We start from the raw sequence: 18,544 nt of genomic DNA, 5'->3' as shown, positions 1-18,544 counted from the left end.
TTTTCAGCTAATTTTTCTAAATGTTACTAGTGGAAAGCATAGTCCTATGTGCTTTTCTCATACTGATGTTTGCATCATTTTTTAAAAAAGACTAATTAACCAAAGAATGAATGAAATTTAGGACTTTAAAGCTCAGACTATTTTGCATCCATTTTTATGTCTATAATGCATTATAACAGGTCATAGTTTGGTTATCACCCAGCTTTTCTTTGTCTTTACAGATTTATACCTTTCTCCTAAAGTAAATCAGATCAAGTCTCCTTTGATTTAAAATCTGCACCCATCTTCTGTACTCTAAGGATTAGTGTGCTCAGAATTGACAATTTAGCACTGACACTTCCATAATTTGCTAAAAGACATCCAGTTTTCCCGACATGCTTATGTCATTTTTCTGAGTTTAAGCACCAAAGATGACACAACACTGTATTAATATATATTTACGTACAATTGCTTGATCAAGAGTATTCAACAATAAATTAACCCAGAACCGACATAACAATATATTGAATCAAGTCCATAATTTAAAGAAAATAGAATTAGTGTGTAATAGGTGGAAATGCCTTGTTTTAGAATTTTGTTAATTTGGAGTTTCTAGTAAGCACAATTTTCTTTATCTAAAGATTCTCCTCTTTGCCACATATGATATTCTATATCGAGAACATAAATTTTACCATGTATTGTTGTGTTCAGATTTACTGGCAGAATGTGAATGATCGAAATTTGCTCTTGCACTTTCTCATCTTTTTGGGACTGCACGTTATCTGTAATCTGAGTGGGTGATTAATATATGCTGTTTTCTGGTTTGAGTGCTTACTCTTCTCCAAAACACATACAATTTAATTTCAGCTAGAACCAATTCTCCTATATTTTGACACACACTTTTGCACCAACAACCCAAGTGTTATGCCATAGGTATTAATCTCCTGGTCTTTAATTTGCAGTTGTGAGCAAAAGTCATGATTCATTGTTTGTAATGTGTGTTAGGGTAGGCAGAAACCAGCAACTTTTGGCAATAATCTAAAGTTCTATAGGAGTCTAGGAGTAAATTCCATAATTATATTTGGGAAATGTATCAGTGAGGACCAAATGAAAATTTGAAAATGTTTTGATGACCAGAAAATGTTTGTTCCTAATCTTCCTTTCAACAATTTCATTCATTCCAGGGTTTGGACCAGCACCTGCTTTCCTTACCGCAAGGTAGTTATGGACAGTTTACGTTTGGCATTCTGGATGACACCTTTGATCCTTTTTCGTTTGGAACTAACCAGACTTCAGAAGAGAATAGAGATTCTGAAAATAGGAGGGATCGCGAACACCAGTCACGGCCACGATATAGTTCTAGGCAACCCAGAGCACCCAGGTTCCCATCACGGCGTCCTACAACGCGAAATGAAGGAGTGCCAACTCTAGAAGGGTAGGTTTTTCTCTTGGAATTTTAGAATTAAACCAGTGGGGGGAAACCTTGAGAGATTGAATTTGATACCTGTATTACACCATAGCTTTCTTGTAATAAAGCTTGCTGCTGTGGAAACCAGGTAAAGTGGGTATGAGTTGTTGCATGGGTTTTACCCCAGCAGGTAGATATTGAATTAATTTAAAAACATACTCCAAATGCCGCAACTGCATTTTAGAATGTTTCTACTTTATAATAGAGGTGTGTTTTGATGCATGTGGTATTTATGAAGCGGCCATGGTATAATATGTTGAATTATGCTGGATTGGAGCCTACAGATGTATGTTTCCCTTGTTGTACTTTGAAACAAATCTCCATTCAGACTTTTCTGTTGTTTATTACAGAATTATTCAACAATTGGTTAATGGAATCATTGCACCTACAGCAGTGCCAAACTTGGGATTAGGTCCATGGTAAGCTGTATTGCAAAGAAACTGGAAAGGTTTATAATGAAGTATGAATGTCTAATTAGTCAGCATTGTGACCATCTGTTTGCATTATCTGAAATGAGAAATCAAACTGATTTGGAATTTATTGCTCATTTTGTGTCTTATGGCTAAGATTTCCTGGAAATTGCAAAGGTGCATCTATATTGGCTATTATTGGAACACATTATACAGAAAATTATAATCTCTCAATTTTCAGGAAGATTTGAAATTTGGACCTGGACGTTAACTGAGTTCTGAGAACCTAATAAATAATCATTCTTCCAGTTAATAGAAAGCTATTACTATTTTTTTGGGGAATACAGAATGTGTCTCCACAGAGTGGTTGAGCTCAGTCATTAAGCAATATAGTTAACTGACAGTTTTTGTCAGTTTCATCACTATTTATTTTCTGGTTTGTTGTTTCATTGAGTTTATATTTTAATGGCAATTGTCCCATTCACCTCAGTCCATTTTGAAGATCAGATGTGAGAAATTCTGATTTTGCATTTTAAAACTGCAGTGATGAAACCCATCATTGAATTCCAAAAGTCATTAGCTATTCTATTTCTAATTTTTCTCCCATGCTTGCTGCAGCATATTGTAATCAAAGTTATAAGAAAATGAGCAGGAAGATATCCTCAACAAAGCTGGAATGCTTGAAATTTGATGTATATTGTGATCGCCTCATGAGAAGATTCAAGTCAAGTATTTTCTTGACACATCTTTATCAAATACCTATTGGATATGAGATTCAGTTTATGTTGGCTGTTGTCTTTGTCAACATCTACAATCATCTTAACTGTTCTGGTCTTGACTGCATATGGACTATGCTGTAGACTTTTTCAGTCCGTTGTATCAGTTAACATCTACTGGGTTGGCTCAGTAGTGGGACCTCCTTGACTCTGTCCTTCAGGATGACTGTTGCTTTGATCCAGGTAGTTAACCTTTGACATGAATTGTTTTAAATGTACCCTTTAAAGTACTTCCTTTTAAAGAAGTAGCTTTTAAATCATGAATTGTCCAGTGTTTTGCTCAGTATATCTGGAAAGACATGCTGTGAACTGTGCAGGCCGGAGTTTCTCTGATTCAGTTAGTTGACCTAGCAGACCCTATATAAATTAGGGTGAAAGATTAGTGTTGAAAAATTCAGCTGTCCCTTGGCAAGATTCACGTTCTAAAGTATTTGTCAAACAACGGTACTGTCTTATCTAGATTGACTGATTGGGAATAAACACCTTTTGCTGAGTTGCAAATTCCATTATTGTAGCATTTGGGTGAGGAAATGGAGTGAAAGTTGTTTTCTATTTTAACTTGAAAGCTGACAAGACAGCCTTCATTATAATTGAAATTTAATTACTTTTTGCTTGTGTAATTCCTTAATGTAAACTTCTGTGTTTTATAGGGGTGTATTGCACTCAAATCCAATGGATTATGCATGGGGAGCCAATGGCTTGGACACAATCATTACACAGGTAGTTAATCTGGTTAGTGCAACTTGTTCATGTTGAAATTATAGTAAGATGATAGATATAAGCAAAGATGTGATTGTAGTTACTAGCAGAGAAATAAAAGTATTAAAGCTTTGTAAATGTAAGTTTCAATATTCAGCAAAGTCTCTACAGTTCAGTAACACAAGTTGTTGAGAAATAATTCAAACAGATCCAGCAACTTATGGCTATATTTTAAATGAAAATATGGAATGTCTTGTATGATGTATAAGACCATTTTATCTAACTGCTTTTATGATGTTTTTTCATTGTTTTGTACTTCAGATACATTATTCATAGCTTTAGTATTTTCTAGTTTATAAATTTATGGTTAGGCATTCTAATGTAATTCCATAATCTAGAAGTAACTTGATCCCAAGATAGTATGGTTGTGATTCATGAAAAAGGATACCCAGATCCCTTTGTACTGCACATCCCACAGTCTTTCTCCATTATAAATAATGTTCTGCATTTTTTTTGTTGGCAATGTGGACAAGCTCATATTTGTACTCCATCTGCCAATTTTTGTTTTTGTTTTGTTAATCCACTTAACCTATCTAGATCATTTTGTAGACTCTTTGTTTTCTCTTCACAATGAGCTTTCATACCTTTCTTCATATTGCCAGCAAATTTTGGCTTTGATACAATCAGTTCCTTCTTCTTGGTCATTCATTGTAAGTAGTTGGGACTTCAGCAAGGTCCCTACTCTAATAAAAAGTGTAGAGCTGGTGGTCTGATTCTGCCTGGCCTGCTGTGTTCCTCCAGCTGCACATTTTATCTCTGACTCTAGTATCTGCAATTCTTGCTACTTCCCTATTCGATGAGTTCATTTACTAAGCTAAAAATGACCAGTTGGCCATTCTGCAATCCACACTAATATATTTCCTTAAAGGTTCTACCTTGCGATATAGCATATACTTCAAAGGAATCTTATCAAATGCGTTCAGGAAAACTAAATACACCACATCTGCTGTTACCCCTTATTCAATCTGCTGATGCATCCTGAAAGAACTCTGATAAATTTGTCAAACACATTTGTCCTTTCATAGAATCATGTTAACTCTGCCTATTTCTATTTTAACTTTCTACTTGTCCTATTTACACCTCATTAATAATGGCTTCTAGCATCTTGCAAAGAAGACAGACTAACTGGCCTATAGTTTCTGCTTTCTATCTGCATGTGTATTGAGTAATTACATTTGTGATTTTTCCAGTTCAGTTGGATTTTTTTCAGAGAATGGGAATTTTGAGAGATTACAGTCAATGCATTTGATATCTCTGCAAACATGTCCTTTAATACCTTAGAATGCAGGCCTTTGGTCCAAGAGACTTGGGAGCCTTTAGTTTTCTCAGTACATTTTCTCTGTTTGATTTAACTTCCTCCCATCTCTCAACAGTTTGTTTTTCCACTAGCTTTGAGATGTTTTCTGGGTCTCCAAAGATAGATTAAAACCAGCTTGTTCAAAGCCTGTACCATTTCCTTGTTTCTCATAATTCCCACAAAACTCCCATCTTTAAGGGATAAGTACTCCTATTTTAGTTAATCTCTTCTGTTTTTATATGCATGATAAGGCTTTTACTTTTTAATTTTTTTGGGGGGTTTTGTCCCCTCATCAAATGTCTTTTTTTTTGTTTTAATCCTCTTTTACTGGTGTCTAAGTTTTCACAATCATCTTGAGTCAAATATTCCAAAAATATCACTTTAAAGATTGGGTTGATTAATCTTTTTCATTATATTGCCAAAACTGGCCTCAACTTGAGGGCTGCTTTAAGTAGTAAAACAAAAATCTCTACTGTTTTGAAAAAAGTATTGAGTCAACATCCATTCCAAATATTTCTTTTAGCTTTTTTGAGGTTTTATTCATGTGTTGGTGTGTAAGACACACTGTTAACCTGCCTTTGATTTGAAGATCTGCTGGTTTTACTGCTGAACAAATGCAGTGATAAATGTATGTTCTAAAGAAAATCACTTCTCTCAATTTGAGTGATCAGCTGAACAGATCATTGCAGTACCCACAGAACATTATTAGTTTTCACAATCGGTTTGGCAATTTTCTTTATTCTTGGAATATGGTTGTCACTCATTTAATGCGAGTCCCGGAGTATCTTGGAGGTGGTGTTAGCCTGCCACCTTAAATCTCTGCAGTCTGTGCTAGAGGTTGGCACTGTGTGGAGAACTCCAGGATTTTAACTCAACAATAAGTAGAGAATATTTGGTTTTGGGTTTGTGACTTTGGTAGGATCCCCGAAAATAGTGCCCTTTTTTCTTTCCATTTGTTGAAGGTTGCAACTTTGAAAGGTGCTCCCAAGAACCCTGAGGGTGTACTGCTGCAATTTGCTGTGCATGAGCGCCTAGTGCAGCTGTGGTACACAATGTTCCATTTGATCACTTTAAACTTGAAAAACTTTGGCACTTACTTTCTAATAAACTGCTTTCTTCCTCTAGCTTCTGAACCAGTTTGAAAATACTGGCCCACCTCCGGCAGACAAAGAGAAAATCAAGACACTTCCTACGGTAGAAATAACAGATGAACATGTAGGTAGGTGTACTTTGGACCAGTAACCAAACACTCAGTTAATTTTTCTTCCCCATCAAATACATCAACAAATCTGCTGCAGTTTCAATTTATGAAGCTTATATCATTGTGTGATCGAATGATATAACTTGGTCACATTACGATCTCGAGGTGGTTTTGTTCTTTCTGGGCTGATGCAAAATGTTATTTAAATTATGTTCTCTACAGTAAGTATGGACATCATATTTGAATAAAGTAGTTGAACACATGAAATATTTATCCTTTGGTAGAAATTGGTTTGAAATTTGAGTTTCTCCATTTTTAAAAATTTTGTATGACTTCTGCGTTCTGCTGGTTACCTTTCAGTAATGTTGAGGGTGGATGCAAAAGCAGCCTAATGTCTGCTATAGATACAAAACCATGCAGCCTTTACTCAACTGCACTTTTTCCAGCCCCCTAGCAGTGGGTTCGGTTTACAAACAACGTACTTAGCACAGAGAATTATCCATGATATGAAAATTTTTGATGCTGCAGCATAGTGTAGACTGAATTAATTTATATTGGCACTATGATCTCCTGTTTAAGCTTCCAGAACTGAATAGTTTCCAGTGAAGGCAAATCTGAGTCCAAATGACCTTAATCTAATTTCCACAAAAGAGTGTGTAACTTGGTGAAGATGAAGTGTTGAGAAAAATTAAAGTGCCATATACACATGCTTTAATTTGATACTGTAAGTGTATTTGCTTTTCTTGTCTGCTGTAAGTGTTGAGAAAGTGTTGTAATGCAAGTCATATTGATGAGCAGTCAATTAAGTAGAAAACAATACTAAAACAGGAAAGCCTTTCATTAATGCATACGATACAGTATTAAGTAACAGCGCAGAAAGTAGATTTGTGGTAGCTACTTTAGTTTTTATTGCAGTGACAATGAAAAAAGGTTAGTCAATAAATGTAATTTAAAAATGAAAGCTTGGGGCTAGCTTCCTGAGGTCCATGCATACTCCGTCTATCAATAAGTCAGCAGCATGCTTGTTTTTGAACACCATTCATTGTAATGAACTTCAGAAAGATTATGCAGCCTGAAATCTCTCTCCAGATTTTCAGTTGACTAGCAGTGGGAACATAGCATTGGCAACAAAGCATTCAACCAATTTTTCAGCCTGATAATCTGATAAATGAAGGAACTACTCCACGTGTGTGACAGAGAGACTTCATACTGGTAAAGAAATTTGAGGTTTTTGTTTTCTATCCCATTGGGCCCGTTGATGCAAGTGCATAAGTGATTGTTTTGAGTAAGAGATGGTGTCTATCTCCCTAATTGTAATGTTCTCTGCAGCCACAGCTAGAACTTTAAGTTGTATTGCTTGTGCAGTGTTGTGGATATGGATATCTGGCAGCTTGAAAGTAAAATGGATAGGAGGGAAATAATCTAGTTGCTATGTTCCACCCGCAAACCCAGTAAAATAGGTAGAACAAGAATGATGTTCAAGCAAGCGGTTTGAAGAGTTAGAGTTCAAGTTAGAATGTAAACTTAAAGGTTATTTTGTTTTGATTGTGAACAGAAATGGTAAAAGGACTGTTTTACACCAAAAGACTGAGGGAGAAATTGTTGTATTTCAAAAAACAAGTCACTGAAACTCATTGTAAGTCATATTACCACTCTACATTTTTTTTCAAGCAGTAGGGGAAACTGTTTCTAGACGAGTTGGCACCAGGCTGCTGATTAGTTTGTGGTGTACTGACTATTTGGGGATACTAGAGGCCACCAACTGGACAACAACTGTCTTGTTCCCGGGTAGCTGGAGTCATTGTGGGTGAGAACAAAACGACCAGCAGCAGCCTTCAAGCTGCTGGAATGTCTTTCACTCCAGTAAAGTACCTATGCCCTGAAGAAAGCCAGTCTATTTTCCTTCACCAATTGCTGAAAGTTGGTGCCTTTGATCATTAACTAAGGCCCTTTACAATAAATGTATTAATCTCCTCATGTGCCACTTGGCAAAGAGACTGAAGAACAGAAAATCTGGCAAGCAAAAAGTCATCTCAACAAACCTGATCAACTGGGGCCATTAAACTGCTTCCTAGTTTTTTCTCTCCCTGTGAGGAACATCAATGTTTTCCTGTGTGTATGAACAATTCATGGTTATTTACTTATGCTTAGAATCTATTTATAATAAATGATGAAGTATAGATGATGTGTGCTGTCACTCCAGTGAAATAACCTGGCTTTCTTCAAGCTTTAGTTATTTTTTTCCCCACCAGTTGCTGTAAACTGTTGATCTTCTCTAGTAAGTTAGAGACTTTATTATTCATGAACCAATCACTGTGTGCCTCTTGTGAAGAAGTGAGAGAAGGGAATGTGTGCTTAGAGTTTTAATTAATAGTTATATGTTAACTGTTCATACTTGTTTATCTGTATTTAGGATCTATTAGTACAATAAACAGTAACCCTTGTTGAGTATCGAAACTTCCATCCCTGTTTGCTGTTAATCTGAGTCTACCTGACATGTAATTTGAGCACTTTGGGTGCTTTTGATTTTTTTTAAACTGATTGACAAGTTGAGTGAGTGGGCAAATTTAAGATTGTCCACTTTCCTAGCAAATGTAGGAAGGCAGATTATTATCTGATTGGCAATAGATTGACAGATGGTGTGGTGCAGCAAAGCTGGATGTCCTCTTACACCAATCGCTAAAAGTAAGTAGGCAGGGAGAATGCAAGAGGTACATTTCTTTTCATAACAAACTCAAGTACAGGAGAAGGGATGTCTTCCTGCAGTTATACAGGACCTTGGTGAGACACATCTGGAGTATTGTGTGCATTTCCAACCTCCTAATCTGATGGAAGGTGTCCTGGCTATTGGAGGGAATGCATTGAATGTTTATCAGACTGACTTCTGTGATGACAGGACTAACACATAGAGAGACTGGATTGGTTTGGATTATATTCACTGGAGTTCAGAAGAATGAGGATGGTCCTCTTTATAAACCTATAAAAGTCAAACAAGACTAAACCGGGTAAACACGAGAGGGATAATCTGGACTCCCCCAGTCTGAAGTCACAGCCTATAGATAATGCGTTTGGCCATTTAGGACTGTAATGAGGAGACGTTTCTTCATCTAGACAGTAGTGAGCTTTTTGGATTCTTCTGCCACAGAAAGAGGTGTTGGTGAAAATGTTGAATGTTTTAAAGGAGTTTGGCGTAGTTGTTGGATCAAAAGGGTTCAAGTAGTATTGGGAGAAAGCAGTCAGAGTGTTGAAATGGATGGTCACTGATGATGATATTGAGAAGTGGAGCAGGTTCAAAGGGCTGACTGACCTGCTTTTGCTTCTAACATCTATGTTTCTTCGTAATTCTGGGGATAGTGGGGCTTGATTTCCAGTGTGTTTGACAATAAGCCGCCAAAAGCTAACATGCAGGTACATAGAATTCCTAAATTGTGGAAAGAAGCCACGTGGCCCATTTTGAGTCTGCACCGAATCTCCAAAGAGCATCTGACCCAGATTCATCCCCACCCTCTCCCCCAGACCTCAATTTTACCATGGCTAATCCACCTAACCTGCACATCCCTGGACACATTGGTCAATTTAGCATGGCTAATCCACCTAACTTAACACATCTTTGAACTGGAAAGCACCCATTGGAAACCCACACAAACATGAGAACGTGCAAACTCCACACAGTCATCCGAGGCTGGAATTGAACCTGGATCCCTAATGCTGAGGTATTGGTGGTCACCACTGAGCTACTGTGCTATGTCCTGCAAGCAACTGAAAAGGCAAATGGTATTTTGGCCTCTATGACACGAAGACTTGCATCTAGGAGCAAAGATATTTGCTGCAATTGTGTAATTTTAGTGAGAGCACAGCTGGAGTATTGTGTGCGGTTTTGTCTCCTCACTCACACAAGCATTTTTGTCCCAGGTAGAATGCAACGAAAGTTCACCAATTGAACTCCTGGAATGGTAGAATTTTCCTATGTAAACTGGGCTTGTATTTTCTGCATTTTAGCGTGCGATGTGATTTTATTCAAATGTACAAAATTTTGACAGGGTAATGCAGAATATATGTATGAATGTTCCCCCTTGCTGGAAGCCAGGGAACATTAGACTTTGCACAAGGGATTCGCAGTTTAAGACTAGGATGAGGAGGAACTTTTCTCAGTAGAGGGTGGAGAATTTTTGAGGTTCTTTGCCTTAGACAGTTGTGAAGGCTCAGTTGTTGAGTATTTTCAAGACCGAGACGAATGGAATTCTGCACATTAGAAGTATCAAGTATCAAGGAGTAAAGGGATAGTGCAGGAAGAAGGTATTGAATTAGAAGATCAGACATAATCTCATTGAATAGCAGAGCAAGCACAAAGGGTTGAATGGCTTATGCCACTTGTTTCTGACATTATTATATAATGCATTATCATTGCAATTGTAATTGCACCTTGACCAGAAGTAATTTGCTGCTTGAATGGTTGCCCAGACAAAATAGTTGGACTGCTTAATAATCATTTGATTTTTTTTATCATTTATGTCAAAGGGAAATGGCAAATCTTAATTAGACAGAGTGTAATGACACAATATCTGAGCAATACAGTCCTCATCACTTCTGTTAGCATCGGGCACTCTGACACCAACTATAGCCAATTCAGATATGGAAGATGGCTCTGTATTGTAGATTAACCCAACAATAACACCCCTGTGTTGTCACAGCGACCTTTTCCTCCCCTCCGCTGGCCATTTTACACACTAGCCCTTGTATGTCAGTCACCTAAGCTAAGCAACTTTCCTGCTCTTCTGATGCTGTTTGGCCTGCTGTGCTTCTCCAACTCCGTACTGTGTTATCTCAGTTATAATTAGGATCCTTACTTGTAGACTTTCTTTCACATACTTTGGTTCCAAGGGGCAAATGGTGATTGATTAAACAACTGTTTGCAGTATCACAGGCAGTAATTCAGTTGAAGAAACTGGTCCTTATCATTGCAGATAATTTAAAATATTTAAGTCCTCATCTGTTAGAACATGGAGTAAGAAGGTCAAATGATCCTTGAGCTTGTTTTGCCATAAGATTATGGCTAATTTGATCTTGGCCTTGACTGCTCTTTTCCTGCCTGTCCCTAATAACTGTTTATTCATCTATTGAAAAGAACATTTCATGTGTATGTTTTGTCATGGACTGTAAGCTGAGACAATCGAAAGTTGAGAGTGGTATAAAATGACAAAATAAAATTTCTGAACTAGGAATCATTCTAGTGATCAACCAATAATATGCACCCAGTGAAAAGATTTTAATTGGACGTTAAATGCAGCATTCAGATCACTGTCTGAAACTTATTTCTCAATGTTTGAAGAACTTTAGATCAAAATTAAGATGCTCCCACATAAATCACGTAATCCACTTAATATTTAACAGGTGTTGTGGAATTCTGCAACCACCGAGTTCATAGTATGTCCCTGGAATTAGAGAGTACACCATATCTGATTCCATTCCTGAAAACTTTCAGCACTCTGTGGTTCTACTCATAGATGAGTCCAGAGACGCATTTGATATCCCATTGGCAAGCTAAACCTCTGATGACTGTTTCGGTAATATCCCAGATGTTAATGCAGAACACTTAGAATGGTGCTTTGCCAATTTTGTACCTCCTTTTATCTCTGCAAGATATGATGGTTATTCATCTAAATTGTAATCATCTACACCTTTTGTAGATGTTGCAGCACGTCTTCATGGGTATGGATAATGGCCACAGGCTGTTTTAGTTTGAATTAGTCTGCATTGATTATGGTATATTTAATTTTGTATCAGGACTTTATATAGAGCATTTTATCAGTAACAATCTTGCCATGAGTACCAAAGTTAGTTGAAAGGGGGGTTGGTGTTGGGGTTGATATTAAGGCACCAAGCACACCTCTTAATAAAAAGCAAAATGTAGTGATTGTAATTTGCTGACAACTGATCTGTCAGAATAATCTTGAACTTGCAGATAAATTCCTACCCCTTCCTGTACAGTACTCCCACCACGACTGCCTGTGTTTTCCAGTTTAAACAAATAAATTTGAGAAGTTCACTGAAAGACTTTATTTTTGTGGCACGGTCTCATTTCTATTTTAGCTAAATGTGCATCATAAAGAGCTTTTGCAATGGACTTGTGGACTGTGACAAAGAATTTGTTTAAACAAAAAAAAAATCAATTGGTCAACTGATTTTTGATTCAGCTTGGTTGCTCTTCCTTCCAGGGCAATATTTCATGGAACAGATTAAAGAAATTGATTGTTTAACTTGTTAATTCTTGACAGGTTCTGGTGTAGAATGCCCTGTGTGTAAAGAAGATTACAGCATCGGAGAATCTGTTAGGCAGCTTCCATGCAACCATTTATTCCATAATGATTGTATAATACCTTGGCTAGAAATGGTAAGTAAACAATACTGCATTCAGCCCTATTCACCTGTTTCAATGCACAAATTTATAGAACTGCAGAGAATCGGAGCAGTTTTCTGGTAGAATCAAAATTTGTGTACCTGCTTTTATGATCCTGGTTGATACTTGAGTCAAAACCCGACTGAAATCAGGCTTGACAGATCGTATTTTGTACTTTTTTAAAAAAAAAATAAATACTGCAGTTTTTCATTGAAACATAAATACACCATGCTGTAGATAAAACTTTAACAATGCAACAGAGGATTACTGCAGAAAAGAAATGACCATTAAAAAGAACACATCAGGCTATTTGCATGTAACACAATTCAAAGGTTATTGTAACACTGTGCAGAATGAAATCCCATCTATCCAAAAACTTCCATTTTATGTGATGTGGAGGTTCAGTGTTGGACTAGGGTGGACAAGGACTAGGGTGTCACATGACACCTGGTAAGCCTGTTGGACTGAACTTTGTGTCATGTCACTTGTGAGTTTGTCCACTGTCGTCCGACACAGGCACCTCCACATCGTGGCTACCATAGACACCACAAACTGCTACCTCAAAGTGGAAAAGATCTCCAAGAAGATCGAGCATGGCTGCAGAGATCTAAGAAAGCTGAGACAATCCAAACTTTGAGCTGTAACCTGGCGTCATGTGACTTCTGACTTTCAGTTCACAGTACTCAAATGCCAGAGAGTTCCCTTTTCTGTCACATCAATAGGTTTGACTTAACTTTGTTTCTTTCAGTTTCCAGCCTTGAGAGCTTGTTAGCCTTTTCCTTGATTATTCAAAATTTCTTAGCTTCAAATAACCACTTCAGATTTCTTATGAAATGCTTCTGGTTTGGAATTTTCAAATGAAAACCTTTACACTGACGTAATCTACTCCTTAACAGTTCTGAACCCTCTCCTTTCGCTGGAAGAGACTAATCTTGCATCTAACCCCAGCCAGATCGTCCATGAACTGCCCAAAAGCTTTCCAATCTGTGTTTTCCTAAGCTAAAATCAATCCTTGATTATTTTCAACTGAAAGCAAGCTAATATGTTTGAACCATTGCTGTCTGATCATAAAGCTCTCCAAATAAAGCAAGTTCGCTCCAAGAGGGCCCCAGTCAGCAGCCCTTTGACACACGTTGGCTTGATGTCATTGCTCACTAAATCATCAAACCTATTCATATGCAGACCATAAGTTAAAAATCCAATCTATAAAATACATGCTTATATGCACCTCTTGCAACAGACCTCCTTTGTAGGCTACAATACCTTTTTGAAATTTCTTTTTTGTCTGTCAGTTGCTTTGTTTAAATTTTTAATTTACTATGATGTTGAAATTTTTTTAAAAAGGCAGTGGAGTTGGGCTTAGTCCTTGATTTTCCTGTAGAACTTGTTCAAAAACATGCTCATGTAGATTAAAAAATTTGATACATATTTCTTGTGTTTATAATGTACTAATTTACATAGAGTTTGAGTTCTTGCCCCCTCTTTATAGTAATTTGCTTCCTTTTTTTCTCTTGGTCTTTGGTTCCTTACCAGAAATCCACAAGAGGGGCTTTCTTCAGTACCTTGCTCATGTAAATAATCATGTTCAATAAAAGCTGTGTACATTTTCTTCCACTCTGTTCATTTCTCTTGAATTTGCCATCAAATGGTAACATAAGTAGTAGTGCTGTGACTTTTTAGGCAGAATCACATCTCTAGAGACATTGGAATTCAGGCAATCAAGTGATTGATAAAAAGGTTTGAATATTTTCATTAATACTAAGCTAAGCAAAATGCAATGGTAGTTTTCAGTATTTCAACATGATTCGAACCTTGCCTGTGATGGCCTGGCACTTTCCACACTCTCCAAGTGAAATACTGATGTACACTACCTTAGAAAATTACGGAGTATCTCTTCTAATCTGCACAGGTATGATTTATTGCAACAGTTTTCTCATTTTGTTAGGGTGTTGAAGTGCATAAATGCAGTTGCAGTTCTTAGTTTCAAAAGCAAATGGCCGTCTTTCAGAGACAATTGTACAGGTTTCTGTCAGCTTTTTAAAGAACTTGCCTATTCTAGTACTCTCAATGACTCAGATGGTGAAAGGGTTGTGAAACTCAAGCACAAGTTAGAAGGTCCCAACCTTGACTATGGTGTTTTTTGCATTATTTGTACCAAGAGTGGTACAGTTGCTGTATTGTTATTATCAAGAGGTAAACAACAGGATTTTTGTACTTTGGCCATATTAGCTTGTTAGCGAGTTTTGAGAAGATTTGTAGCTCAGGTTGAGGTTCTGGATGTAAGTTTGCTCCCTGAGCTTGAAGGTTAGCTTGTATCTGTGATGTGCCAAATTAAAGTAGGGGCAAATAGTCTGGTGTTTTGGCAGCTGAATTTCTGAACCTTAGATGAAATTTCGGTTCTATTTTAGTTCTATTTTAGTTCATTTTGAAATAGTAAACGTGTTTCCATTGTCTGGGAATATGGGTTTTGAGTAATACCTCTTCCACTATTTTCCACACCCCTGTTCCAAAAGGAGAAAAAGTCCTGGTTTTAATGTTTCAAATTTATACAGATACAATGATTGTCATGCCCTCTAAGCTCAACAAATCTGCAACTGCACAATTATCTGCTACATACCACTTGGGTTGTGCACTGCTGATGTTCCTGTTAACTTGCAAAAATGTAGCCATGCACCAAACTGAAATGTCTGAAATACAACTCACAAGCTATGTAACAAAGTAAAATTAGAGAATATTGAGGACAGCAGTTTTAGAGGAGTCAGCAGTGAGTGTGTTCAAAGTTTGGGGTAGAAAGAGACTTGGGATAAAGGCATGTTTCAAAAATATTTTTTCTGTTTTGCTCCTAGCATGATACCTGTCCAGTATGTCGGAAAAGCCTAAGTGGGCAAAACACAGCAACAAATCCTCCTGATTTATCAAGAATGAACTTCTCCTCCTCTTCCTCCTCCTCTGCCTCAAGTTCACCAAGTAATGAGAATTCAACAAACAATTCCTGAATATGAGCAAAGCATCTAAGGTTTACTGTTTTCATATGCAACAGTGTTTGATGACTACCATGAAACATTTTATAATTTAAATTATTGTATTATGCATGGCACAAAGAAAGCCAGAGTAAATGGAGTTTTTTAACAAAGAACTCTTTTCTAAATCTCAACTCGAACATGAATACCCACTTTTCTTTTCAAGATTTGTTTTATAGATTTAACTTCTGGGACCGATTTAAAACTTTACTTATCGACAAGCTGCTATGTTCAATTTATTTCATCTCACTTGGGTAGAAAAAGCCCTGTGTGCACATTGCTGTAATCATTCTGCTGTGAATTAGCTTAGGCAGTGGAAGATGTCTGCTGTTCATTATTTCACAAATATGTATAAATCTTTAACCATTGTAATGTGTTTTAAGATTAATGCAGCTGTTGAATTTTGGGTATTGTTCACTTTTATAGACCTGAATTTTTGTTCTCATACTAAAAGGGACTTTTTTCAAAATCTTTTTTTGATTGGCTGTTTTATAGATACTGTGGAAAGCTTAATGACAGTCAACATCCTCCCATTTTTGTTTAATAGTAAATGGGAGGCTGTTTGCTTCAAATCAAGGGACAGTAGATGGGACTGTGTTTGGATTGGGGTGGGAAAGAAAATATATCTAAAGATTTATATTAAAGCATTGAAGTGGTAATTGATTACATGCTGACTAAGAATTCTTTTTAACAACTATTCTTTGTGTTAAATCTGAAAACTTGTCAATCATGGAAGAAGTGCAATGCCTCTACTGACATATAAGGAGCAGTTTACGACAGTACAGTTGCCTTACTTTAGCAGCACCTGGACTGTCAGTCATCTGTCACTTCCTATTTTAAAAAAGCCAGATTGGCTCACTGTAAAGCATTTTGTATTAGTGGGTTTTCTGGCGAGTTGTCAAACCTCAGGGTATGCCCGAAGGTATGCTTGTCAGTAGGTAACATACGATGTATAGAAATGTGTTCCAGGTAAATAAGTAAATTTGTGGTATTTACTAAGTCTGTTAATACTGTAACAACCATCAATTGTATACAAGTTGGTGAATAATCATTTTTTTAAAAAAAGTGTTGTCGTCTTTGATTTTTGTTTGCATACAACCAGCAAATCTTCTCTAAAAGGCAAACCTAAATGATTAATGATGTGAAACGTGATTTCAACTTCAATAGTCATCATGATGGCAGTTTCTTATCCTGTAAACACCTAGATATTCCCCCCCCACCATTGACTTTTTAAGAAAATCTGTCTAACTATATTTTGGTAGTCCATAACCTGCAGGTGAGATGTCTGAATGTACCACGGTTATATGATGTGAATTGTCTTGTGCTTTTAACAGAAGCCAAGGGTATACTGTCAGTGTACAGTAAGGAATGAGTAAGAGGAAAATATGTTTATAGTTTACAATTCCATGTCTGTCTCTTACACTTGTCTTAAGCTTGCTGCTTTGTTTAGATCAATGAGAGTTTTCCTTTAATTTTACCATTCTGCCTGGAGAGTTGGAATCTAGCACTTGAAAGCATACAACAGGATCACCTTAGTTCATGTGGGTTATCAGTAAATGGCCTTCAACTAGCCCACACAGATCAGTTGACTGTGGGGTAACATTTTAAATCTGAAAGCCAGATGAGCTGAGTGACACATGGGAACTGAAGTGATGAGACTCAAATGAAGCTGCAGAATTTACATGAAGTTGCTTCTTAAAGAAGAGGCTCTTTTTTTAAAAAAAATCTTAGAGCAGTAATCTATGTATAACATTTTGTCATGAACTCCTTTTTCATTTTTATTAGAAGTGCAACATATGTACATACACAGCATTTGGTAATGCATATCTGTGAATATATCTGCATATTATTTTTGATTTTATGGTATATGTAAGAACTTGATTCCATATTTGAATTTTAAAAACTATCTGAGACTTAAATAAAAATACTACTTTGGTTTTGACTGTGGTAATTTGGAACTGGAGATAAATCTGCATTAGGACAATTTTGAGGATTTAGTTCTTGGTAACTGATGCAAGTATGAAGAGAAGATTCCATATTAATTTAACAGTTGGTTGTGATTTAGTATGTACTCACCTAAAGTAAACTCTCAAAAGTAGATTTTGCAGACAAATGACTGCAGTCATACAAGTATGTGAACACTGCCATTCAAACTTAGATAATTACTTTGTAATTTGATTTCTGGATTTTGTTGATCTCAGCTGTTGTAATACTCACTGACAAGTATATCAGTTATATTATTTCTGTTCTAGCTCATAATTGGTGCCCTGAATGGTGCAAGGCATCTGAAAACCTTTCTGACACCAATAAATCTTCAGAATTTAAATATATATAATATATTCTGTATTCAACACTCTTTATTTGAGCAATTTAGTAGATTAAAAACCAATTTTTCCCCCTTCATCTACTAGCCATGATTTTGAGGTCATTTTGAAGATGCATTGCACCATGTTAATAGGCTGGTTTGTTTTAGGTAATTATTAGTTTTTTTAAAAATAAAGATTTACTTACCACCTGTTGTGTTTTTAATTAGAAGATGGTCTTCTGTTTTCTTAAGACTAATGTTCAGTGAAACGTGGGGGTGATTGATTTATTTAATGTTAATTTACAAATCTTCCATCATTTTTCTTGTTTCACTTGTACTTTTCCTCTAAACTTCACTGCTGCTCAAGCAGTAGAATCTTGTCAAATGTGAGGCAACCTGTTCTGCTTAACACAACCTTATGTATGATCACCAGTGGAAATCAGAGGTTGTACCACATTACATAAAGAAACATGCTGGTTTTAACACTTCAAGATAGAGCCCTGCTTGCTCATTGGTTTTGATATGTATTTTAGATTAAGGTCTATTTAGAGGCAGTGGATTTTTTTAAAATAAAGACTGATGTGGATTTCTTTTGCATCAGTCATATCAGCCAGGGACATTATGTAACAACTGAACATTTGAGTAAAGGAGTTGGGATGTCACGTTGCAGCTGTACAAGACTTTGAAGAGGCCACTTGTACAATTCTGATTTCCCGTCACTGGCAAGGGTGTTATTAAACTTGAGAGGGTGCAGAAAAGGTTCGCAAGTCTATTGCCAGGACTGAAGGGTTTGAGTTGCAGGGGAAGGTTGAATAGGGTAGGAGCTTTCTTCCTTAGAGCCTAAGAGGCTGAGGGGTGACCTTGCATTATAAAATCATGAGGCATGAATAGGATTTAATAGCCAAGGGCTTTTTCTGAGGGTGGGGGAGACC

General features: G+C 36.7%; 1 protein-coding gene across 2 annotated transcripts in view; it reads left to right on the top strand.

The window, feature by feature from the left end:
* rnf126 (ring finger protein 126) overlaps nucleotides 1–15,970 on the top strand; it is a 43,871-nt gene extending 27,901 nt beyond the window's left edge. The window contains exons 4-9 of one of the 2 annotated variants that reach the window (XM_048559868.2): nucleotides 1,164–1,414; nucleotides 1,798–1,866; nucleotides 3,284–3,353; nucleotides 5,815–5,908; nucleotides 12,166–12,281; nucleotides 15,134–15,970. In XM_048559868.2, the coding sequence (XP_048415825.1) occupies nucleotides 1,164–1,414; nucleotides 1,798–1,866; nucleotides 3,284–3,353; nucleotides 5,815–5,908; nucleotides 12,166–12,281; nucleotides 15,134–15,283 (750 nt within the window). In that variant the 3' untranslated portion in view covers nucleotides 15,284–15,970. Of the gene's footprint in view, nucleotides 1–1,163; nucleotides 1,415–1,797; nucleotides 1,867–3,283; nucleotides 3,366–5,814; nucleotides 5,909–12,165; nucleotides 12,282–15,133 lie in introns of both variants that reach the window. The other variant, XM_048559867.2, reaches the window with a different exon arrangement.
* The last annotated feature ends 2,574 nt before the right edge of the window (nucleotides 15,971–18,544 follow it).

Source organism: Stegostoma tigrinum, chromosome 30 (genome assembly GCF_030684315.1).
Source record: "Stegostoma tigrinum isolate sSteTig4 chromosome 30, sSteTig4.hap1, whole genome shotgun sequence".
Classification (NCBI taxonomy): Eukaryota; Metazoa; Chordata; class Chondrichthyes; order Orectolobiformes; family Stegostomatidae; genus Stegostoma; species Stegostoma tigrinum.
Note: the sequence above shows the minus strand (reverse complement) of the source record. Positions and strands in the feature narration are given on the sequence as shown.